Source organism: Scardinius erythrophthalmus, assembly GCF_964197995.2.
Source record: "Scardinius erythrophthalmus genome assembly, chromosome: 12".
In the NCBI taxonomy this organism is placed as follows: domain Eukaryota; kingdom Metazoa; phylum Chordata; class Actinopteri; order Cypriniformes; family Leuciscidae; genus Scardinius; species Scardinius erythrophthalmus.
Window position 1 is genome coordinate 35,426,061 of NC_138232.1, and position 27,006 is coordinate 35,453,066.

Sequence of the window (27,006 nt, forward strand, 5' to 3'; positions counted from 1 at the left end):
CACAACAGAACAGAAAATATTACCATATGATATTTTGGTGGTACACAAGGACATTCCCGCCCATCCTAAAATGTTCCCGCCTATGACATAATTGTGATTTTTGGGGCCCGACTTGATTATGAGGACACTCTTTTTACAATACACTAAATATGTCATTTCAGTGGATTACAGGGACCAATGTGTTTTACTGGTACATGACCACACACACACACAAACCTGACAACACAGTGTATTACCAAGACTAAGGTGATTTAAGAGGACTGGATCTTAAACACAATACACAACTGCATAATCCAACATTATAAGGACGAGTGTGTTTAATGGTACATGCCCACACACAAACACAAACCTGACAACACGGTGTATTACCAAGACTAAGGTGATTTAAGAGTACCGGATCTCAAATACAATACACAAAACAACTTGCAACATTACAGGGACAGAGGTGTTTTAGAAGTGCTTTAATTATGACTTCAATAATATCATCATAAACATTGAGTTTTTTCAGTTTTACCATGTAATACAATCATCACATACCATTTTAAGGGGAAAGTGACATCCACAAACTTAAAAACATGGTCAATAAAACTTGCACAACTGTGTGATCTTTCAGAAAGCATACAGTATCATTACTGTTTTGACATATTAAAATGACAAGCAGATGAACCATTCAAAACTTCGAAAAGATTGACAAAACAGCCCTCGGAAACAGGCACAATTTAAAGACGTCATTAAACAGGCTTTGAAATGTATAAAATGAACTCACTCAACATGCAATAAATGCTGCAACATGTAGAGAAACCGACTTACAAGGGACGGTTTACCTAAAGACAATTCTGTTATTTCCAGAAAATGTAAACAGAATTGTCAAGTTTCAAAGCAGAATTACAGAGATAACAGGAAAAGTATTCAACAAAGTTAGTTTGGGCTGTACATCAGCTCTAGAAGAGTATAGTGTCATTAGAATACAACTATCATTGTAAGTACAAAAGCTCTCATGTGTTTAGAGATTACTAAAGCATGTATTATTCTGTACAGAGAATGAGAGTGAGGCAGAAATTGAAAACCCACGGAAAGGATCCTCAGCGGTCTTACACTGCTGGCATTCAGTCAGTGTGGCCAGTTTTCCTTTGGTTATACACTCACCTAAAGGATTATTAGGAACACCTGTTCAATTTCTCATTAATGCAATTATCTAATCAACCAATCACATGGCAGCTGCTTCAATGCATTTAGGGGTGTGGTCCTGGTCAAGACAATCTCCTGAACTCCAAACTGAATGTCAGAATGGGAAAGAAAGGTGATTTAAGCAATTTTGAGCGTGGCATGGTTGTTGGTGCTAGACGGGCCGGTCTGAGTATTTCACAATCTGCTCAGTTACTGGGATTTTCACGCACAACCATTTCTAGGGTTTACAAAGAATGGTGTGAAAAGGGAAAAGCATCCAGTATGCGGCAGTCCCGTGGGCGAAAATGCCTTGTTGATGCTAGAGGTCAGAGGAGAATGGGCCGACTGATTCAAGCTGATAGAAGAGCAACTTTGACTGAAATAACCACTCGTTACAACCGAAGTATGCAGCAAAGCATTTGTGAAGCCAGAACACGCACAACCTTGAGGCGGATGGGCTACAACAGCAGAAGACCCCACCGGGTACCACTCATCTCCACTACAAATAGGAAAAAGAGGCTACAATTTGCACGAGCTCACCAAAATTGGACAGTTGAAGACTGGAAAAATGTTGCCTGGTCTGATGAGTCTCGATTTCTGTTCAGACATTCAGATGGTAGAGTCAGAATTTGGCGTAAACAGAATGAGAACATGGATCCATCATGCCTTGTTACCACTGTGCAGGCTGGTGGTGGTGGTGTAATGGTGTGGGTGGTGTTTTCTTGGCACACTTTAGGCCCCTTAGTGCCAACTGGGCATCGTTTAAATGCCACGGCCTACCTGAGCATTGTTTCTGACCATGTCCATCCCTTTATGACCACCATGTACCCATCCTCTGATGGCTACTTCCAGCAGGATAATGCACCATGTCACAAAGCTCGAATCATTTTAAATTGGTTTCTTGAACATGACAATGAGTTCACTGTACTAAAATGGCCCCCACAGTCACCAGATCTCAACCCAATAGAGCATCTTTGGGATGTGGTGGAACGGGAGCTTCGTGCCCTGGATGTGCATCCCACAAATCTCCATCAACTGCAAAATGCTATCCTATCAATATGGGCCAACATTTCTAAAGAATGCTTTCAGCACCTTGTTGAATCAATGCCACGTAGAATTAAGGCAGTTCTGAAGGCGAAAGGGGGTCAAACACAGTATTACTATGGTGTTCCTAATAATCCTTTAGGTGAGTGTATGTGCCTTAAAATGTTCAATTACAGTTGTAACTTCAGCATTTGACCAGCACACTTTTTGTCCTTTCCACAAGGTTTTCAATTCCTGCCTCATGTTCATTCTCTGTACAGAAGAATACATGCTTTAGTAAACTCTAACTATATGAGAGCTCATGTACTTACAATGGTAGTCATATTCAGATTTAAACCTCAGGTACCTTGAGGAACTTCAGTGGTTTCTCGATAGGCATCTTCTGAACACCTGTAGGAAATCAGTTATAGACAGATCAGAAACTCAGATGTAACTCAAACCTGCATCTAGAACTTAAAACTGGTTATACATCTGATCTCTAAAAATTACATTTCAAATGACATTCAAAACATTATTCTGGAGATGGAATGTTGTGTTAAACATCTCCTTTTCAAAGTTTTTGACCAACATGAACATGATAAACTTATTGGTTTGGTACTGATTCCATTCATTTTGTTCTAGAAAAATTGTTATTTATAATAATATCTGATTATTGATAACTGATTTTTACAATTAATGGCAAAAGGAATGTTTAGAAATGTAATTTGATATTATCTACTGGCACACTATAGTATGATATATATATACATACACTATGAACAATTCTAAACGCTTTTGTTTTTGCCCCCATTTTTCATGAGCTGAACTAAAAGTTCTAAGACTTTTTCTATGTACACAAAAGGCCTATTTCTCTCAAATATTGTTCACAAATCTGTCTAAATCTGTGTTAGTGAGCACTTCTCCTTTGCCGAGATAATCCATCCACCTCACAGGTGTGGCATATCAAGATACTGATTAGACAGCATGATGATTGCACAGGTGTGCCTTAGGCTGTCCACAATAAAAGGCCACTCTAAAATGTGCAGTTTTGTGTGGTCTCAGGGGGTCTGGAAACAAGTCATTATCTGGTGTGACCATCATTTGCCTCACGCAGTGCAACACATCTCCTTCGCATAGAGTTGATCAGGTTGTTGATTGTGGCCTGTGGAATGTTGGTCCACTCCTCTTCAATGGCTGTGTTGGATATTGGCAGGACCTGGAACACGCTGTCGTATACGCCGATTCAGAGCATCCCAAACATGCTCAATGGGTGACATGTCCGTTAGTATGCTGGCCCTGCAAGAACTGGGATGTTTTCAGCTTCCAGGAATTGTGTACAGATCTTTGCAGAATAGGGCCGTGCATTATCATGCTGCAACATGAGGTGATGGTTGTGGATGAATGGCACAACAATGGGCCTTAGGATCTCATCACGGTATCTCTGTGCATTCAAAGTGCCATCAATAAAATGCACCTGCGTTGGTTGTCTATAACATACGCCTGCACATACCATAACCCCACCATGGGCCACTCGATTCCCAACGTTGACATCAGCAAACCGCTCACCCACATGACGCCATACACGCTGTCTACCATCTGCCCTGTACAGTGAAAACCGGTATTCATCCGTGAAGAGAACACCTCTCCAAAGTGCCAGACGCCATCGAATGTGAGCATTTGCCCACGCAGGTCGTTTACAACGACCAACTGCAGGTCGAGACCCCGATGAGGACGATGAGCATGCAGATGAGCTTCCCTGAGACGGTTTTTGACAGTTTGTGCAGAAATTCTTTGGTTATGCAAACCGATTGTTGCAGCAGCTGTCCGGGTGGCTGGCCTCAACGGTGTTGGAGGTGAAGATGCTGGATATGGAAGTCCTGGGCTGGTGTGGTTACACACGGTCTGCGGTTGTGAGGCCGGTTGGATGTACTGCCAAATTCTCTGAAAAGCCTTTGGAGACGGCTATGGTAGAGAAATGAACATTCAATTCACGGGCAACAGCAGGTGGACATTCCTGCTGTCAGCATGCCAATTGCACGCTCCCTCAAAACTTGCAACATCTGTGGCATTGTGCTGTGTGATAAAACTGCACATTTTAGAGTGGCCTTTTATTGTGGACAGCCTAAGGCACACCTGTGCAATAATCATGCTGTCTAATCAGTATCTTGATATGCCACACCTGTGAGATGGATGGATTAACTCGGCAAAGGAGAAGTGCTCACTAACACAGATTTAGACAGATTTGTGAACAATATTTGAGAGAAACAGGCCTTTTGGGTACATAGAAAAAGTCTTAGAACTTAGATCTATAATTTTGTTCAGTGAATATAACTGGCTTAAAACCATTTTTCTTTGGTGAAAATACTAACGTAAAATTGCACTACAATATATATTGGTTTAAAATAATAATAAACATGTTCATAAACACAAACTTGTTATGCTGGGTACACACCAAAAGATAATCAGGCTGATTTTGGGCTGATTTCCCCCTTCTGAAAATCCTAGCTGTGTCCCGATTATCTTGATGGTTATAGATTATCTTATCAGATTTTCCCTTGGTGTGAGGTGTGTTTAGAGTGTCCGAACCTGATCGGAAGAACGTCAGAGCCGACCTGATCGCGAATCGCAAATATTCAACATGTGGAATATTTACGATCAGAAATCCTGAAATGTGGGGGGAAGCCCGAGGACAAACACGCGCATGCTCTGGAGATTATCACGTGAAAGGAAACCATATCCAATCAGAAAGCGAGATGAAGGAAGACGGAAGCATAAGAAACGCAGTCATGGCGCAGCACAAACTGAAATTGATGTGGACAGCAGAGATGGAGGATCAGCTTGTTGATTTGTGGCGCAAATGTTTACACAACGTGTTGTGTAAAACATTTCCAAACACTATCATCCCAATTGCTTCCTGCATATCGTCCGCCATGCTTATTCTGAGGTCTCTAGAGTGTTAACAGTCGAGACTCTGGTTGCATGGTCTTTAGGGTTGGGTATCTAGAACCGGTTCCAAAATGCCAAAAACCGGGGATTCGATAAGTCGCGCACACTTCGATTCCGCTTATCGATTCCTTACTTTGGTGATGCTCACATGCGCGAGGTGAATGGCAGTGAGCATTTGTTTACAGTTGTATTGATCTGCCAGGACCTGCCTGCCGCACATGCGCTGTACGTTATATTTACGATGGCGGAGCGCAGCAGACTTTCGAAAGTTTGGTTAAGCTTTTCAAAAAAAGATGAAAATACAGCGAATTGTATCACATGCAAGAAAGACAAACTAGAGCCGCATAATTCTGGATAAAATGAGAACCAGTTTTGTTTAAAATAGAGATCATGAATAAATACATCAGACAATTAATACGAGTCGAGTCTATAATTCCTTAAAGTGTTATATATATATATATATATATATATATATATATATATATATGTACAGTATATTGTAAATTAAGATGCATTGTCACAGTTTTACTGGTAATAGCCTAAATGTAACAAGAATAAAAGGTAGAAAAAAGTATTTGCTCTCTTTTTTCTCTCCAATAAATATTGGAATCGAAACCAAGAATCGTTAAGAACCGGATTCGATAAGCAGAATCGGAATCGTTAAAATTTAAACGATACCCAACCCTAACGGTCTTTTCACATCATGGCACACCACACACTATATGAGCAAAACGGTTAAATCTAGGATTTTTTGTCCTCATGTTTGTGGTCCATCACATTTTGAAAATCTTATAAGATGTAAAATCTTTTGGTGTGTACCCATCATTAGTTGACACATACCAACATTACTGGAGACGCCTGCAGCTCCAGCAGGAACATCACCTTCAGAACCGCTTTCATCAGGATCACTGGCATCAGAGTCCGTCATACTGATCTCATCTTAAAGAAAAAGAGACATTTAAAACAAGAACATCTTCAGTTTAACCTGTATTGAGAAGTCATTTATGAAACATGACAAATGGCACCGTTTAATAATAATAATCATATTAATAACAACTATAATACTTCACTAAGATCACTATTATTAGAATTATCGCCTAGACAGTGATATACTAATACTGTCAATGAAAAATTAATATTTTATAATGAGTATATTATTTTACAATAAGAGGTTATAATACTTTCTTAATTTCTTCACTTAAGCTGTTATACTGGCAGAAACCTGCAGTTTAAGTGAAAACAGGTTTATAAACGCATCTTATTGAAAAATTGTATTACTACAAAAAATGTGGATATAATGCGAATGTGAAAATAGAGAGTAACTGGTGCTGGTTGCGTTCCCAAATGCATGTTAAACTTATGGCACATGCAGAGATGGAGTTCACTGCATTCATTCCCTGTGAAACGAGGCATGGAAAAAGCCAGATCATGAGCTGATCGAGCGAGCAAAGTGTGCTCTTCAGTTTGAAACACGCAGCACAACAGACTACAGACTTACTTTCTTATCGTCTTTTGCGATTTGATAAGGGCATTGAGCCATATTGTGCTTTTGATTTTAGTATGTTTGAGAGATGCTTTACCAAAGCAATTGCGCAAAACACAAAGACAATTTATGTTATTATGAGGCGTAAAAATATTTTCGGTTCTTTTGGTTCAAACTGTGGAGGGACAGATTAGACTGTGGTCGGTCACTAGAGTAAAGGTAATTAATGGTAACACTATGAATTTTACTCCTCCCAAAAATGCCAAATAATAAACAGGTGACAGCGTATTTTAGGCTATGTGACACGTTATAGTGAGATATGACAGCGCTTCTGCAACACGCATCACTGCAGATGAGTAGCTGAGGATCTCTTCAGCATGCTGATGCACAAAATACAAACTAAAAATAAATTAAAGTAAGTCGCAGATGCTCAACACACAGTCATCTTCATTAAAAGTAGTGAGAATAAATGATTTTACCAGTGCTGATGCTACTCTCTCTCCTATTGATCTTAAAATTAGCTGATGATACAAAAAATGCTGCTCATAGCGGTAGCTTTCGATGACGTGAACACCGTTAAATCTGATATAGCGCGGGAATTGAAGATCGGATTTATGTCCGTTTTGTGAAGACACATTTATGTGGCCAAGTGTAAATGGAATTGTTTTGACAATGAAATGACCAGGTGTAAAACAGCCCCAAAGATGATGTGAAAAAGTTCTTACTAGACTAGCATTTCCTAAAATGATGCAATGCTCTTTTTATTACCATCTCAACACAGTCTTGATCCTCCAATGATGATTGTTCCTTCTCAGGGCTCACCTGAAAGCAAGGCAAAGAAAGAAAAAATAAACATCTATTAGAGACAAAGGATTCAGAGATTCTCCAAATGAAGCAGCACAGATACTTGACTCCATTAACACTGACTGATCACTGTCATAAAACATAAAATTAAAACATTACATTATCAATGATATACTTGAGCAAAAGAAGGCTGATGACACCAAACTAATTCAGGTATGATGGGACATTTCAAACCACTCAGTATTAATACTGATCAAATTAATGAGATGAATAGTGACTTAAGATTTAAAACACTGTGACATAAGTTGTAATCAAGTATAAAGTTAAAACCCTATAAATATATGGTCATAACCAATCAGGGATGCATGAAAATAAATGCTCATTGATGTTATCGTTGTCAATCCGATAAGAAAATTAGGCCGCTATATTAACACTAATAAATAGTGGATTTCTTCCTTCAGCTTCAGATGTGCGCTGTTCACCGTGATGGTTTTGAAATGTTTGAATCACAAATCTGTGAAATCAGCGCATTGTTACAGGGAGAGTTCGCTTGTGGAATTGTAAGTTGTAATATTTTTTATTTTTGTTATATATCTGATTTATCTCATATAGGATGCATTTGGCTGAGTTAATGAGTGCTACAGTAAACACTTCACTGTAGGCCACACCGGTGGTCAGCAAAACATTAATTATGATTGGGACTGTCATATATACATAACACTATAATGAGCAAACTATTGCATTAAAAACGTCGTGAATTCTTTGGGTTTAGTTGCTGTGTTTCAGCGTGTTGTCCTGGGAGGAGCGCATCCACAACAGGAGTTTCACTATGTAATAGTTGATTACTATTAATAATAGCTCAAGTTAATCTGTGCATGATTTTGTGCAAGTATAAGTTGTAATATTGTGTTTATTTTGTATAAATATCTAATTTATCATATATAGGTTGTGTTCCGTTGAGCTAAAACCATCTAACAAAGCCTCAGGTTTAGGGGTGTTCCTTCAGCTCTTTAGGCCATTTCATTTTAAGTTTAATGTTGTCTAATAACATTTTAATTTCATTTGATTTATTATTATTATTATTATTATTAAGGCAATAGATGTTTTGGTAAAACTTCACAATACATATGTTATTGCATTAACTAACATGAACTAACAGAGAAAAACTTTTGTTAATGTGAGTTAATAAAATATGTGAGTTCATGTTAGTTCACAGTGCATTAAATTAACAGATACAACACTGGATCCTAAAATGTCTTGGAAAATGTTGAGATTAACGTTAAGTAAGATAAACATGAAGTAAATCATGTAGAAGTATTGTTCATTCATTGTTAGTTCATGTTAACTAATACTAACAAGATGAAACCTTTTTATAAAGTATTGCCATTTTTTTATAAAGAAAGTTGGAAATATGAATGTAAAATTTATTTTAGAAGCTAAGAAACCTTACACTGGTTCAAACTAGGCCACTACTGTATATGTTTGATTTATGTTGAAGTGTTTGGGACATTGGCTTTAAAGTCGGCATGAAATGGAAGTTGAGATTGTCATTTTTTCCTTGTTGTGATGTATATCCGAGTGAAACTGCTTCTGAAATTAGAAAAAAATGTAGGGCGGGGCTTGATTTCGTCCTTCGGGAATTGATTGGATCGTTGGAGGTTGGGCGTTGCAAACAAAATGGAGGCAGATTTGAATGCCAGTTTACATTCAGTTGTGGAGGATTTCTCTCCACCGGACTCCCCCACCGTTACCCTCACATGAAGGATTTTTTATTGAGGAGCCCAGCGACGAGAACAAGGACAAGCAGCTAAATTTTCAGGCAGGAATCAGACCATATTTATATGAGCCTCCCGCGAAACGAGACAAACACCGATAGCCGCACCCTCATGGGCTCTGGCCGCACCCTTTCGCCATGGCACATGACCAAAAGAGAAGAGAGGTCGTTTTCAAGGGGGGAGGGAAGGGTAATGTATTTGATTAAAGATTATAAGGGTACATGAATTTTGAAAAAATAATGAAGTGCACAGATAAATCATTTATAATAAACACTACAATATTACATATAAAAAGAAGATTTGTCAAATTTGATTTCATGCCGACTTTAAATGATGTGCGTTTCGTTTTTGTAATCAGGCTTTCAAAGTATATCAAATTTTGGATTTAGATTCATCGGCTAATATATCAGATATCGGCTTTCGAATATAAAGAATGATCAGTTATCGGCCCAAATGTTCATATCGCTGTATCCCTAATTTGATTTCCAAAAACAAAAAACAAAACAATACCTTCTGTACATCTCTGGCCTCTGACTGGGACGGGGACGGACTCTTCATTTCGAGAGTGGAGGGTTCAACCTCACTGAGAGTCTACAAAACATAACATTAGACATGAAACAGTGGTGTAAATGTGTGAACACTAGATCTCACAGATGTCTCTGCTTCGTTTGCTCGTTCTCTTCCAGCACAACTCTCACTTACCTTGTCTAGACCCACAGTCAGAGCAGCACAATCACTGCCTGATGACCACTGGCTCTTATGGCTCATCTGAAAATATGAAATTAAGCGTTACATACAGAAACACTTCACCTAAGAGTTTAAAAAAAGCATTATAAATGGAATATATAAAGGATAATGTACAGTCAGTCAGTAATTAATACAAAATAAACTGACAGGATAATAAGGGTCCTGATACACAGCTACCTATCAATAAATATTTGCACATGAAATACTGATTTGAGATAATATACAAGATTACAAAATAGTTAAAGTTTTCAAATCAATATTTAAATGCTACCACAAGGTAATGTTCACGGCTTTTATGCATCACATTACATGTGTTTTCATTACAGTGTGTCAGGTTGTGTGTAGCTTTACACCAGTTTTATGAGGACACCCTTTTATGAGGACATCATAAGAGCATGTTACTGATGTTTGACTTGACAGAAGAATCTCAGTGTGTTGTGTAAGTTTGACAGAATCCTGGTCTATGAGGACACAGTTTTATGAGGACATCATAAGAGCATGTTCCTGATGTTTGACTTTGACTGAGTGTGTTGTGTAAGTTTGACAGAATACTGGTCTATGAGGACACTAGATTTACTGGGACACTGGTAACTAGATACATTTGGACGGCACTGAGTTCAAGTGTGTGTATGTATGAGAGTGATACGAGACATTGCGCCTGTGCTAGATGTACAGTAAGTGATCGTGACTCACTTCTTACACACACAATCATAATTCAGTGACTGATAACTGTGGCAAATAATCTGTTTCTGAGGAAACAGAGTTATTACATTAACTTATTGGATACCTTTAGAGTTGCTGTATCTTGTTCAGGTTTCATCTGATTCTTCAGAGTTATCATCTGAAAAAAAAAGTAGTAAAAATATATAAAAAAGACAAATAAATAATAATTTTAGTATCACTTATTGAAAGCCAAACAGAGGTTGCTATTTTTTACCAACTTCTTCAATGATTATATTTAATCTGACAAGCACAAATAGTTTTCGCTATTGGTATTAGCCACAATGAGCTGTGAATTATGGGTTATCAGTATCGATCCTAATATTCCATATGTGTGTCCCGGTAAATCTAGTGTCCTCATAGACCAGGATTCTGTCAAACTTACACAACACACTGAGATTCTCCAGTCAAGTCAAACATCAGAACATTGCTCTTATGATGTCCTCATAAAACGGTGTCCTCATAAAACAGGTGTAAGACACACACACACTTGACACACTGTAATGAACATGCATGTAATGTGATGCATTAAAGTCATGAACATTAACTTGTAGGGCTGCACAATGTATTGCTTTATCATTCATACCCATCTGTGGTAGTGACATTGCAGTACAGGCCTCTGTGAAGTCAGGCTATGTAAAGACTCTGCCGTGTTATTTTACAGTTGATTACTCAAGTTCTGTACCTAAATGCTGTTAGACTTACCTGGAATATATGAGGCATTGTTTATTTCACATCTTTGTTCATTTTTTTTATCTCTGCTTGCAATTTATTATTTTCTATGCAGATGCAAACCCCTACAAAATCACACCTATCATTCTAGAATGATTAATTATTTCCAAATAGAGCTATTCAAGACATCTGGTGAAATTGCTTTTCATATTGAAAAACTTTTGTTAATGTGAGTTAATAAAATATGTGAGTTCATGTTCGTTCACAGTGCATTAAATTAACAGATACAACACTGGATCCTAAAATGTCTTGGAAAATGTTGAGATTAACGTTAAGATAAACGTTAAGTAAATCCTGTAGAAGTATTGTTCATTCATTGTTAGTACATGTTAACTAATACTAACAAGATGAAACCTTTTTGTAAAGTGTTGTCATTTTTTTATAAAGAAAGTTGGAAATATGAATGTAAAATTCATTTTAAAAGTTAAGGAATCTTACATTAGGCCACTGTACTATTATGTTTGATTTATGTTGAAGTGTTTGGGACATTGGCTTTAAATGATGTGCGTTTCGTTTTTGTAATCAGGCTTTCAAAGTATATCAAATTTTGGATTTAGATTCATCGGCTAATATATCAGATATCGGCTTTCGAATATAAAGAATGATCAGTTATCGGCCCAAATGTTCATATCGCTGTATCCCTAATTTAATTTCCAAAAAAACAATACCTTCTGTACATCTCTGGCTTCTGACTGGGACGGGGACGGACTCTTCATTTCGAGAGTGGAGGGTTCAACCTCACTGAGAGTCTACAAAACATAACATTAGACATGAAACAGTGGTGTAAATGTGTGAACACTAGATCTCACAGATGTCTCTGCTTCGTTTGCTCGTTCTCTTCCAGCACAACTCTCACTTACCTTGTCTAGACCCACAGTCAGAGCAGCACAATCACTGCCTGATGACCACTGGCTCTTATGGCTCATCTGAAAATATGAAATTAAGCGTTACATACAGAAACACTTCACCTAAGAGTTTAAAAAAAGCATTATAAATGGAATATATAAAGGATAATGTACAGTCAGTCAGTAATTAATACAAAATAAACTGACAGGATAATAAGGGTCCTGATACACAGCTACCTATCAATAAATATTTGCACATGAAATACTGATTTGAGATAATATACAAGATTACAAAGTTAAAGTTTTCAAATCAATATTTCAATATTTAAATGCTACCACAAGGTAATGTTCACGGCTTTTATGCATCACATTACATGTGTTTTCATTACAGTGTGTCAGGTTGTGTGTAGCTTTACACCAGTTTTATGAGGACACCCTTTTATGAGGACATCATAAGAGCATGTTACTGATGTTTGACTTGACAGAAGAATCTCAGTGTGTTGTGTAAGTTTGACAGAATCCTGGTCTATGAGGACACAGTTTTATGAGGACATCATAAGAGCATGTTCCTGATGTTTGACTTTGACTGAGTGTGTTGTGTAAGTTTGACAGAATACTGGTCTATGAGGACACTAGATTTACTGGGACACTGGTAACTAGATACATTTGGACGGCACTGAGTTCAAGTGTGTGTATGTATGAGAGTGATACGAGACATTGTGCCTGTGCTAGATGTACAGTAAGTGATCGTGACTCACTTCTTACACACACAATCATAATTCAGGGACTGATAACTGTGGCAAATAATCTGTTTCTGAGGAGCACTGGTCGCATGGCACTGCTTATGCATGGAAACCCTGAACTCACCTTTATAATGATTGCTGAATCTGCCCTGGAGCTCATCTGTGTCTGTAAACGGCATGTCCTCTTCCAGATCTTGATCTTCTCCTTCACTGACTCACTTCAGCCATCATCCCATGTGTCTGCGCGCATAGAAAAAGACTCTCACGACCATTGCATTTCATTTGACATATTATTCAAAAAGCTTGTTTTAAATAAATTGATCAATTATGGTAAACAGCATTCAAGTTATTTTAATACTTTATTATATGATATTTAAGGAATATGTTAATTGATAATAACTATTCATTCATAGATTTCATTCACAATTAATATTATAGGCAATAATAGTGACAGTATTAATAAGACTGAATCAAACAGAGTTCTAATAATATTCAGAGTAGCCTATATTTTATTATAGTCAGGAGTAATAAGAGCACATATTTGTGTCTTAATGTGTTTAAAGCAAGCATAACTGTAGTAATATTAACAGTAGCATATCAGGATACTGTACTGGGTGAAATAGCCTCCCCTTCACATACTGAAACGTTAGTCATGCCAACGCGTTATTATGATGGCTAGACTATTTTATGAGATCAGAAAAGGTAGCAGTTACAAATATAGTGCAATCGAAAACGAGTTTAAAATGACAAGCATCGCTGATTCCCTCATGTCAGTCTGTAAACAGAATCACTAACTTATAGGTCCGCTAGCACGGTTAGCATCACGCGCTAGCTGCTTTCTAACTGTAAAACGAGCAGCGAAGAGCATACAGAACATGCACAAACAAGCCAACCGGACCCACGTGCTATTAGAGAAGCAATTAAACAACATTATAACTTACCTTTTGGATAACAGTTGCCTTCATCAGGTCCACAGATGTCTTCTCAGGTGCAGAGTTTGTCCAGTCCAAACAGGAAATGACGTGACGACGAATGACTACACCTCTGATTACGTTGTACTTATCATAATATAAACGGGATTTTATTTATTTATTTATCATATATTTAATGCACAATTAATAAATTACAGGCAAAAATACTTAAATAATTAGTATTTTGCATTAGTTGCTACACATTTTAAAGCTGATTGAAGCTCCGCCCACTGGCGCCATCTTGTTTTCGCGATCTCCCGCCTACCGGTACCGATCTGACCAATCACTAAAGCTGATTGAAGCTCCGCCCATTGGCGCCATCTTGTTTTCGCGATTTCCCGCCTAGCGGTATCGATCTGACCAATCACAGGCCCCAAATAATACACTTGTGTGAAAGATGCAAATTTTTGATGACGCGGGTGTAATACCAGGACCTGGCTACAGGGGCGCACTCTCGAAATCAGGGATACACTGTGTATGGTAAAATTTCAGGGTTTTGTGGTATGTAAGGACATGGCGCCAAACTTTGAGAGGGAGCGTCTGGAACGTAGTAAATGACATCTACGCTGTCGGATTTATGAGGACATGGCCTCTGTCCTCATAAACCCAAATGTCCCCATAGTGCTGGTGCGTATTCAGGTCAAAAGTCCTCGTAAACCACAAAAACAAACACACACACACACACACACACACACACACACACACACACACACACACACACACACACACACACACACACACACACACACACACACACACACTCTTACCTGTCATGTGTTTTCAAATCAATACGGTTAAGAGCATTAATTCATTCCATTAGGTCTATCTCTTCTGGGGTTTTTTTGGAATAAGTGACATTTTTCCCAATAGACGCTTTCCTGAGCGATCCATTCATAATGTTCACCATTACCGTGCATATACAGTACATGCCGATGTGCTTGTTTGCGCTAATGTGAATAGGTATACATTACATTTATGAGTATCTCTTGAATGTATAAGGTGAGGAAACTGTGTGGCTGAATTATTCATTGTCTGCAATCTCAATTTCCCAGCGCAGCCATCCAATGCGCGCACACACACACACACACACACACACACACACACACACACACACACACACACACACACACACACACAGGTTCAAACACTGTGAATGATGGCTCTCTGAGGAGCGTGTAACAGGTTGGTTATACTGTGCTTACAGGAGAGAAGAAAATACTGTTACACACTCACACATCGTATGGTCAACATGTCAGATAGCCGCTACTGAGCTGCTTCTGCCAATTTTTTACAAAAAGGATGAGGGTTCAAACCCTGTAAACTATTTGTAAGTTGTTTTGCTTGTGTTGCTTGACATGGTGAGAAAATGGAGGCTTTAAAGGGGTGGTATAATGCTCTTTTCACAAGATGTAAAGCAAGTCTCTGATGTCCCCAGTATATGTGAAGTTTTAGGTCAAAATACCCCACAGATATTTTTATATAGCAAGTTAAAATTGTAAATTTGTGAGGGTGAGCAAAAACGCACCGTTTTGAGTCTGTTCCTTTAAATACAAATGAGCTGCTGCTCCCAGTACAGAGGGCGGAGCTTCAACAGCTTGCACTCACACAGACATGCACTGAACATTTAAAAAAATGTTAGCCTTTTATGTTTAAACCGGATTGAGACAATGATGGAGAGACTCAAGAAGAGGTAATAACATGTAGAACGCAACAGGACGTTTCTGAATGGTTAGTTGATGAATTTATGTAGCTTATGTGTAGTTATCTTCTAGTCATTGATTAGCATATTCTGTCTTGTTAATCTATAAATTGTGTTCAGGGGGCGGGGTTTATGTAAATTTTAGGGTTGGTGAAGTCACTAACCCTAGAGGAATGTCGTGTAGTCCCTACCAGCCATTTGTTGTAGTCCTTAAAAAGTGATTTCTTTAAAAGCAAATATCTCCCTTTGCTTTGAACTTTGAGCATTGTAACTTTGCAGATGTTGTTTATTCTCAAACAGCAACATCACACACTAACCAAAGTTAAAAAAGTGAAATCATAATCAAACACCCCTTTAATTTCTCTCCAATTGTGTTCATTTTTAAGTTTATCTAGAGTGAAATTCAAGGACTAATTCAACCCAACTAATTCAAAATGTATAGAATGAATTTTCATTTCTTGAAAACAAACATTTTCTTGCTTTTTTCTTGCTTTAAATAATTAAAATATCATGAACCTGTCAAACTACACCCAAATCCAATGATTAATTCATGCTTAGAAACGTTCATTGTAGCAACTATCGACCAGGACTTTTTTGGAACTACACTGAAAAAAAATCTTAACCTAAAAATGAGGAAACATCTAAATCAGGGGTCACCAAACTAAGGCCCGCGGGCCGACTCAGGCCCGCCACCCCCCTTTGACTGGCCCCCCAGCCCCTCTGCCCCCCACTACTTGAACCGGCCCTATGAGGCAATCCCCAAAAGTCGTCATGGACGGTACGTCATGGTACGGGCGTCACAGTTTGGTGCATACATTTACACCAGGGTACCCCCAGGATCCTCCAACTTAAATTCAAGGCTTTTTAAGACCTTTTTAATACCATTTCAAATGAAATTCAATGCCAACTTCGTACCAATTCCGACAGAAGTATGAGGGGAAAATGTCAAATCTGTATACATTTTAAACCCTAAAAAATAATTATGTACAAGTAGACTACTTGAATTAAATAAAACATTTAATTTAAATTATCAGTCATATTTAATACACAACAGCGTTGTAGCGCGCACGTGTATAGGCCAATGTTAATTTTGGCAGCCATTTGAAGATTTTGACTTTATCTTCAGATGAAAATGCTTATTGGTCTCAGTCACATTTGAGTCATTCTGCCTTTCATAGTTTTAGTTGACGAAATGTGTTTGCATTTTTTGTCAACTTTTAGTCATTACTTTTAGTCAAACTGCAGTTACTTTCATTTTGGTAGCTATTTTATATGTAGTCTTTAGACAAAAATGTCATAATTATTCTCTCTAGGCCAATTCAATTAAGCTTATGAGAAATTAAAATTAAGCTAACAGGCTGTATTGACATTGCATTCTTAAGCAGTAGCACTTGTACAATTCTACATATCCCTTTTCCTTAGTTCATCAATTTTTCAGAGTGCCGTACCCCCTGTACCCCCCTCTCTTCCACTTAGACTGCAGTCACACCTTTCCATTAAGGAACAATATTTGCCCCATTTAATCGATTTTTCCATTTCATTTTTCACCTTTATAATACCTTAAAAAAATAAATAATGCTTTAAATAAAACAATGTTCAATAAATATGCAATGTTAAAAAACGTTTAATATTAATAAAAATATGATATTAAAATCGCCAGTAGGTGGCGGTAACTCACTGTCTTTGTCAAAGCCACAGATTTTGTTGCAAAATAGAGCAATAAGCCTGACAATACTGTTTAAAATGTAGTACATCACTTAATGTTACCCTTTTTTTTTAACTGTATAAAACCAATGTCACATTTGAAATCGTGTGGATAGTCGGTAAACATTGCATTCTTGCTCGTATAATGATCAACATTAAAAACACTGCTGTATATCAGCCTGCATTTTGATCGCAGATTTAGTCGCACAAACAGCGCAAGCGGCTCGTGACAAAACACAGACCGACTGAATGACACTTTAATTTAAGTAAATCTCAAATGAAGATCGCTGAACTCCAGCTTGTCTGTGTTTTCAGATCATCCGCACTTCTTCAACAATGTAGAGCGAGCGTGCGTGCATGGTTGTGGCCAGATAGCCTACTACTGAAAAGACCAGGGGCCGGTTTCACAAAGATAGACTTTGACTATGGCTTAGATATAGTAGATAGTCAGACTTCAGATAGACATCTAAATCAGACCGTTGCACAAAGCACTTAAGACTCTGACTATCTTAAGTAGGACTACACTGCAATGCATTCTGGGTAAAATAAGACACTTTTCAAAACAAAAAACATGGCGGATCGAGTAAGTTCAGCCGCTCAGTGCAGTTTACCCCAGCGGAAAATATGTGTTTGTTGGAGGAGTATAAATGACGGAGTATGTTTTTATGTTTCCACTGTTCGATCGCGCCCGTGCCATCTCTCTCTGACACACACACACTTCAGCATTGCAATCTTGACATCGCAGCCTGTTATTATGCAGCGTTCACACAAAACGCGAATAGAGCGTCAAATTCGCGTCTAGTTCGACGCTTGAACATTTTGAATCCATTCGCGCGTCCAAGGCGAATAGGACGCGCGTATAGCGTTTGAAGCGAAATAGACGGTTGAACAGTCACGGTGTATTGCCCGTGGCACTTGCGTATGAAAGGGAGCGCGTCGATCGTTGCTCGCGTTGACTATGTAACGGCCCTAACAGTTACAAGGACATTTTACTTGGGAATGTAGTAACAATACAAGAAGAAATGTTTAAATTATGAGCCATTTCCCCTTTTCTTCTGGCAGTTTGTAATATAACTGATTGTTACTGCTGGCTGCCAAGGTAACATAGAGTCTTAGACCTAAGTTAGCCTGGGGGTAAGGTGTCTAATTTATTTGGTCTAAATTAAGTCAGTCTTTATTTTTGTGAAACAGTCTAACTTGCATTAGACTGTCTATGAGCAAATTTTAGACTTGTCTAACACTATAGACCGGTCTAAAATAGCTTTGTGAAACCGGCCCCAGGTATAAAACGTTCTTTTAACAGAAAAGCTCTGATTAGTAACCATCGTAATGGGTGCGCACGCTTTCGCGCGTTCTGCTATGACGTAGAGCGCGAGGTGTAATTTTTAATTTGTCTACATTAGTAACAGTTCATTTTGTTACGGTATGAACTTAATCATAGACAAGGCAAAAAAAATCTAAGACCTTTGTAACGAAATCCAAGACTTTAAATACCAAATTCAAGGCCCTGAAGGCCTTAATTTGAGATTATCAAATTTAAGACTTTTTCAATGCTTTCAAGACCCCGCGGGTACCCTGTACACAGAGAATACACGGTATAAAAATAAATAAAACTTGCGTGCAATTTAATTAATGTAATGCGGAACTACTGTTAGATACGCGGATTCTTAGGGACACCTAATCTGTAGCTCCGCCTTAGCTCTGAAGCAGGCTGCGGTGTAAAGATTGCAATGCTGGAATATGTTGAGAGAGAGGTGTGGGCGCGATCGAAAAGTCGTAAAGTGTTTACTTATATTTGTGTGTGTGTGTGTGTGTGTGTGTGGGGGGGGGGGTGCGGCCGCGATCGAACAGTGGAAACATAAAAACATACTCCGTCATTTAGTTTATGCAGGACATCATTCAAACTGCAAAGTGTTTAAGTTACTGTTAATTACATTTTTAAGGAAAACAAATATATTAATCTGAAATGTAGCAGATTCATTTTCAATTAATTCAGGTACAATTACCAAACATATCAAGGTATTTTTATTAATTGAATTAATGAACTAATTATATAAAACTATTGTCAGTGCACTACAAATAAACTGGTTCTATGCCTTTACTTTATTAATAAAACTTATTTTTTTAAAAATACAAGGCTTAAGACATTTATTTTTCTTTTGGTGGGCCAGCCTGAGACATGCACAAGCCTTCTGCATTTTTGTTTTGCTTTTCCCTTCATTGTACGCAACCGTGATGTCTGAACCGAGGTATGAACCGAACCGTGACTTCTGTGTACCGTTCCACCCCTAAAAGAGAGTGCAGAGTTTACAAAGAACAGTGGACCAACGATTATTTGTAAGTGTGAAGACTCGATTACAACTTTTGCAAACCACTGGTAAAGATAAACAAATATGTGCCAGGAATCAAGTGTTGATATAGTAGTGTGGATATAGTAGTGGGGATAGTAATCTCTACTACACAATGAGGCCTGCTGGTGGTCATTTTGGTCTGGGTCATACAATTCTATGTTATATAGCTGACCCGGCCCCGGCCCCCCATCACAGTCAGGAACGATAATGTGGCCCCCAGAGAAAAAAGTTTGGTGACTCCTGATCTAAATGAATTATATTATTTAACATCACTGATTCAATGTTAATACATTGGTTACACTAAACTCAAGGGTTAGATCAGGTAGAACCAGCTCTTTAAGCTTACAAGTTACAAACTTTTTACAGTGTAAAAAGCAACATGCACTTTAGCAAGTCTGAGGGTGAGACAAATTAATGTGGCATGTTGTCTTGTAGGACTATGTCACTGGTGGTTGCAGGAAGGCAGACAAAGATGAAAAATAAAGTTTCAATACGAAGTTTAATAATGATGATGAAAAATAATAATCAGACAGAAAGGGCAACATACACTAGGGCTGGGTAAAAAATATCGATTTCTCGATTTTAATCGATTCTCATTTTTACGAAACGATATCGATTCTTAAATCCCAAGAATCGATTAGTCATCCTGTCTTCAGTTGATGAATGAATGTAACATTGTTGCGTGCATCCCATCCAATAAATCGCACTAATCTTTGTGCTTTGATATTATTGATATGAAACAAAGTCTCAGATTCAAATTACGTCCATTTTATTACGCAATACAAAAACATAAATACCGTTTTGGCGCTTTGGCGTGAGATCGCTCTGGCGCAGCTCAGCTCAAGAGAAGCAGCGCGGAGCGCACGTGATCTTCTCTTCTGCCTTAATAACACCAGTTACAGCGCGGAATAAACATGAATGAGCATCTGAAAGTGTGTTAAAAGATAGTGTACAACTTAGCGAAATCCGTATCATGTGACATGGAATCGCTCAAATCAGTGTTTCAACCGTGGAAAGACGTCAGTAAATCAGCTTGCAAACAATGTCATGTAACGTCACATTTACCTCAGAAAAAAACATATCCAGTGACCATAAACTCGTTAGTCAGCTAGAAAAATTAACTCTAGAGAGGAGCATTTTGCTAAATATATGCACCATATTACATATTCATTATAATTTTTAATGTTCTTCTATTTTTAATGCATGTTTGAATAAATCTGGCAGGTTTTTATGACAGCCACCATTTAAATGTTTATATTTCATATAGGCTAACTTTATTATTATAAAAATAAATAAAAGTGTAATTTAAGTCTTTGTATACAAATCAGTTAATTTTTACCTTATGTTTAAGCTATATTATAGTAGACTAATGAAGCCTACAGGCTAACTGACTCCCATAGTTAACAACATTAGTTAAGAGATTTGTTTTCCTTGAGAAAATTTGCCATGTATTGAACCTGATATCCAAAATAATCGATACTGAATCGAATCGAATCGTAATCGAAATCGAATCGAATTGCAAGCTTGCGAATCGAAATCGAATCGAATTGTGAAATTTGTGTCAATACCCAGCCCTAACATACACTATGTGCAACGTAGACCAAACAGAGAATGAATGTGAGGGATCAACTTATATATCAAACACAAACAAGAATAATTAATAGAACACAGCTCAAACCAATGAACACATGATGAGCGGGAAAACTGAACAAAGGAGCACATGATAAGAATGAAAACAAACTAAAAGTCCACGATGATAAAACTAACAGAACATAATGGCGACAGACTAAAGATGAGGCCTGACATGTTAAAGAATCCCCATCTGACTGTGGAGCTCATGGGTTCAGTATCAGAATGACTATCTGTATCTCTTTACAGAGCTTTAACACTCATCTGTTCAGTGCTTCTCTAAATCTGCTCATGGTAATGAGACAAGGTTTGTAGTCTGCCAGAAAGTATACAGTATATATGTGTTGATAGGGATGAAATGAATCAGTGTTTCCACAAACAAACTTTTAATATTATTTTTCTTTTTGCAGAGTGCTAAAAGCATTCATAATCTGACAAAGTATTTTCTTTCTAAATAATAATAATAATAGTAATTATAATTATAATGACTAGTGCTGATGGGGTTTGTTCTTGCTATATTGCTGTGTGGGTTAACAGTACAGCAGTGCAGTCTGTGTCTCTGTTCCCCTGAGCAGAGACTCCAAACATCATACCAAAAGCACAAGAGCTATAAATACCTCTGTCTCTGTGTGTGTGTGTCCTCCTCTCTCGTCTGTCTGTGCCAAAGTGAAACTGTAACTTTTAATCTGCTCATAATAGAAAGAGGATCTGTATCGACAGATTTCATTTTCATAGAATTAAGATATAAGATACAGAGGCACATATGCGGATAATTCCAATTTTATTAAGAAGTAAATCCAGATGATTATGTCTCCTAGAGGAACTGAATTTGGAAATAAAGTGAATTGAGCCAGATGTTGGAACAGAATTTAAATGTTTGAACAGATTCATTATTATTATCAGATTCACAGTTTCATTATTTGCCATTCAGCACCTCATTTCTATACTAGCAGCATTTATACAGCATTTGACATGGTTTTGTTCAGTCTTTAAAATGACTGGTACATGGAGCTGTGTGCTGATTGGTGGAGCTGTATGGAAGTAAAATAATGTCAAATGTTTTTGAAACAAAAAGCCTGTTGAATTGCACTACTTGAAAAAAAATAGGCATTGCATTAACCATGCTTGCATTTTAATGCATTGTATTTTTAGGGCTTGCATTTTTATGGGCTGAGATTCAACATGGTTGAATATTTAAGCTGTGAATATTTCAATTAAAAACATTTCAAACACATTTTCATTATTAAAAATTCAATAATCCATATTCACCTTTCATATTTCACTTCCAAAATATTCAAACCGTTTAAAAATACAACCTATAATATTCAACAGGCAATTTTCGGTCCATTTTATTTCGCTTTGCAAAATTCGCTTCCACAAATTCAGTGGTTCAAATTCGACAGTAAATTCAACGGAACTGCAGGAAAAGCAATAGATTACCGAAATACTCTCCATCTGCTGTTAGTCAACCTCACCAGCAGGGGGTGCAAAAGCGCTTGTTGTTGACGAAGACAGAGCAACAGTTAGAGCAAGCCATTCATTCATAAAACTCATTTAACAGCAGTGCAAGTGTATTTGTGATTATTATGAAAGCGGTTTTATGTTAAATTCAGTGTCTTCACGGTTACTTTCCCTGTGTAGCCTACAATTTTTCTCTACCGTGAACAAGATTATAATGTTATTCCCGATGCGGATATACAGATCCAATATTACATTTTTAAGGTTGACATATATTTCTCTTGGTTGTTTAGTTGCCTTAACTTTATATTGTGGCGATGTGCTGCATGCAAGCTATAGGGTTTCCCTCAATACTTAAGGATTCCCCAGCTGGACATATAAAACGCTTAACGAATAGCTTAATGGACTAATTACAGTGATATAAAAGACCAAACTCGCAGGCAAGCAGATTGACTCAGAATAACGCGCAAAGTTTAATGCTGAGCGTTTCCCCAGTGATAGACTGGCATTGACGTTGGACATTCGCACATTTAGGGACCGTCTCTAAAGTGTATACTACTTTGGTATACACGTTTCTAACTTCTATAGCATTTGAATAGAACGACTTACAGACATAAAACCAGCTGTAAAGTGTTCATGTAGTGTCAGGCATACTGCGCACCCTTTGGATTTTTGATATTTATTCAAATAAATTAAAGTTTGCTATTGAAGTTAGAAATGTGTATGCCAATGTTTTATGCAACTTTTGAGACGGTCCCTAAATGTGCGACTGTCCAATGTCAAGCCAATTTTACATTTATTAGGCTACATTTAGTCATTTATTTATTTAGCAGACGCTTTTATCCAAAGCGATTTACAGTTAAACTAACAATAGGAGGACAACAATATGCAAGTGCTATGACTCTTCCCAGTTTAAGCTAATGCAATACACGTAGGCATAGCCTATAGGCTACTATATATATATATATATATATATATATATATATATATATATATATATATACTGTAGAGAGAGAGAGAGAGAGAGAGAGAGATAAAAGAGAAGAGAAAGTGTTAGTATTGATCAAGTGTTGATTTTATGCCAATATATCACGAAACGCTCAGCATGAAACTTTGCGCGTTACGTTCATATTCTTAGTCCATCGAGCCTATATAGTAGCCTATAGCCTACATCCCCAATAAGGTGCGAGTTTGGTCTTTTATATCACTGTATTAGTCCATAAACTACGTTAAGCGTTTTGTCCCGACAGAAGGGGAATCCTCGAGTGTGAGGTATTGAGGGAAACCGATTATAATCCTGTTCATGTAGAGAAAGCTGATGACATGTAGGCTACACAGGGAAAGTAACAATGAAGTTATTGAATGAAACATAAACACAGCTTTTGTGTCTTTATCATCTTTACCGCATATATACTGAAACAGCTCATTTTCATTTTATGAATGAATGGCTTGCTCTAACTGTTGCTCTGTCTTCGTCAACAACACGGGCTTTTGCACACCCTGCTGGTGAGGTTGACTAACAGCAGATGGAGAGTATCTCGGTAATCTATTGCTTTTCCTGCAGTTCCGTTGAATTTACTGTCGAATTTGAACCACTGAATTTGTGGAAGCGAATTTTGCAAAGCGAAATAAAATGGACCGAAAATTGCCTGTTAAATATTATAGGTTGTATTTTTAAACAGTTTGAATATTTTGGAGGTGAAATATGAAAGGTGAATATGGATTATTGAATTTTTAATAATGAAAATGTGTTTGAAATGTTTTTAATTGAAATATTCACAGCTTAAATATTCAACCATGTTGAATTTCAGCCCATAAAAATGCAAGCCCTAAAAATACAATCATTAAAATGCAAGCATGGTTAATGCAATGCCTATTTTTTTTCAAGTAGTGCAATTCAACAGGCTTTTTGTTTCAAAAACATTTGACATTATTTTACTTCCATAGAGCTGTTTGTTAATAAACACAGCTCATTAATCATATAGAGCGGCCTGCAGGTCAACATGAGAGCATATGTTCATTAGTGAGAGTCATGTGTCACTCTTTTCCAAACATTTTCTAATCTGACAATATACAGTCATGAGCCAAGACCATTTATTAACCCACAAACAAAAACCTCAACATTTATACTTGGTCACAATTCATAACTTTAATAAGGCAAGAACAAAAATGATTGCGTTTATTGTTTTGATCAGTGTATTTTGATTTAGTTCTGTTCTGTCTCCCTGACTTTCATGATTTAATCTGGTTTTCTAGTTTGTTCCATCAGCTACTGATTCCGTTTCCCTGTTCTGTTAATTATCTCATTAGTTCTCCTTGTTATTTATGCTTGCTTTCTGCACAGGAGGAACCTTTTCACAGTCGGAAATAAAAGGCGTGTACACACACAGATTATAGCCTATATATTTACTCCACGAACTAACTCTACGAACATGGAAAACCATGTTCAACGCGAAAACCAGAAAATTCAACGCGACTGAGGGGACCAAGCGAAACATGATTATGTATTTACGAGCCCCAGCCTGTAATGAGGACGGAATGAGAGAACGTCCAGGAGCCTGAGCCACACAGAGAGTCTGACCAGGTGCGTGAGCAGACACTGTGTGTGTCACAGAGGGACCGTTTGTGGAGTTTGAGGGCATGGAGGGAAGCCCTGCCCACAACCCTGTCGCTGTGGATGAGTTCAGCCTGGCATCTGGAATGTGTTTGGAACTTTCTGAGGAGGTAATTCTCTCCCATCCCTGCTGGTCCCACCCAGCCTAGATTTTCCTTTTTCCCGACTGATCCCGCCCAGCTTAGAGTTTCCTATGTTTCCTGAATGCCCGCCCAGCCTCCCTCTCCCAACTCCTCTTCCCAAATCCTAAGCCCTGCCTCCACTGGTTCCTTTCAGCCCATCTGCATATCCTCCAACACATTTCAGTAAGCATCTGCCTTGGATCTTCAGGTTACCAGCTCTGTCTAGTCCAGAGAATCCCCTGGCTCCGCCTCCAGCCTCTGAACCCATCTCTCCAACCTCAGCCTGTCGACCTATCGGCTCCGCCTTGGCTCCTCCCTCCTTCGGCTCCACCAGAACCCTTCGTCCATGCTTCTCCACCCCGGCTCCCTCGTCCCTTCGGCGCCACCTTGGTCAGACGTCGTCCTGCCTGAGCCTTCAGCTCCGTCCGGCTCTGTCTTCCCTCCAGCTCAGCCTTGGTCCTCGGGCCTACTAGCTCTGGCTTCCTGGCTCCACCTCGGACGTTCATCTCCAGAGCCATCGATGTCACATGGACTTTATCAGCTAGTCAGCTACAACTGGGTCTCCACCTGCAGCGGCTCCATCTCCATCCACTGTCCTCCTGGTGTTGACAGCCAAATCTCCATCACGGCTCTTCCCTTCCTTTGACTCCACCATGGGGCATCGGCCTGGGTTCTTATCTTGATCCTCCTGCGCCTGGCTCCTCCCACCCTCCACTCCCCCGTAGAACAGATTCTGCCTACCCCAGAACAGATCTCCAGTTCAACATGCTCCTCCGGGGCCCCGCCCTCCCTCCTCAGTTGGACCTTTTACAGCATGAGGACATGCCTTTCCCGGGGGGACGTACTGTAAGGTTCATGGTTTTTTTCAGTGTGTTTTGATTTAGTTCTGTTCGGTCTCCCTGTCATGATTTGAACTGGTGTCCTAGTTTGTTTGTATTTAAGCCCTGTGTTTCCGGAGTTCATTGTTCGGTGTAGTCAATTGTTGGTTGTGTTTACTCCTACGTTTGCTGGTGTTTTCTAAGTTGGATTATTGAATTAAAGACTGTTTCCTGTAGTTCATTGTCTTTGTGCGCTGAATACTACCAAGCATGATAATTCTTGGTAAGTGAAGACTTGTCTATGATTTTGAGAGGTTTGTGTATTCCATATGGGTATACCTTTTAAAAGTGTGTAACTTCTACTTATTGTTTTTCAGGGAAGACATTTCTCTCTGTGTAAGTGCTGTTGTATAAACATACTATGCATTTGTTCAATAATTAATTAATAAATCCATAATTTCATGCAATATTTGAGGTACAATTTAAAATGTAATTGTGATGTAAATTCATTTGTTGCTCTTTAAAACATAAGGCGCATGAATGCATTACTTTAGAACTACTGAGTCGCCCCTCAATGGACTGATGATGAGTGGACGCCTCAATAGGCTCTTCTAAGTTGCATTTAATTTTAAAATCATTGCTGTCTTAAGTCAAG

The 27,006-nt window shown here is 38.3% G+C and overlaps 2 protein-coding genes across 2 annotated transcripts in view; both read right to left on the reverse strand.

Annotated features, from left to right (window-relative positions):
• LOC308700247 (potassium channel, voltage gated eag related subfamily H, member 7) overlaps positions 1-27,006 on the reverse strand; it is a gene marked incomplete at both ends in the record, with an annotated part of 95,718 nt that overhangs the window by 51,023 nt on the left and 17,689 nt on the right. The gene's annotated exons all lie outside the window — the stretch shown is intronic.
• LOC308700248 (uncharacterized protein) lies at positions 453-14,645 on the reverse strand. The gene is made up of 10 exons (XM_081381778.1): positions 13,927-14,645; positions 13,110-13,225; positions 12,258-12,323; positions 12,066-12,146; positions 10,733-10,786; positions 9,901-9,966; positions 9,709-9,789; positions 7,388-7,441; positions 5,977-6,075; positions 453-2,601 (listed from the first exon to the last, which is right to left on the reverse strand). The coding sequence occupies exons 2-9, from the start codon at positions 13,143-13,145 to the stop codon at positions 6,061-6,063; spliced, it is 453 nt and encodes a 150-aa protein (XP_081237904.1). The 5' UTR covers positions 13,146-13,225; positions 13,927-14,645; the 3' UTR covers positions 453-2,601; positions 5,977-6,060.

What these genes read in the sequence shown, in the direction of transcription:
- LOC308700248 (XM_081381778.1), bottom strand. Translation starts at nt 13,145, where the DNA reads ATGAGCTCCAGGGCAGATTCAGCAATCATTATAAAG. An exon ending in ATTCAGCAATCATTATAAAG is followed by an intron (nt 12,324 to 13,109) that starts GTGAGTTCAGGG and finishes TCATATTTTCAG; the next exon opens with ATGAGCCATAAGAGCCAGTG. An exon ending in TGACTGTGGGTCTAGACAAG is followed by an intron (nt 12,147 to 12,257) that starts GTAAGTGAGAGT and finishes TATGTTTTGTAG; the next exon opens with ACTCTCAGTGAGGTTGAACC.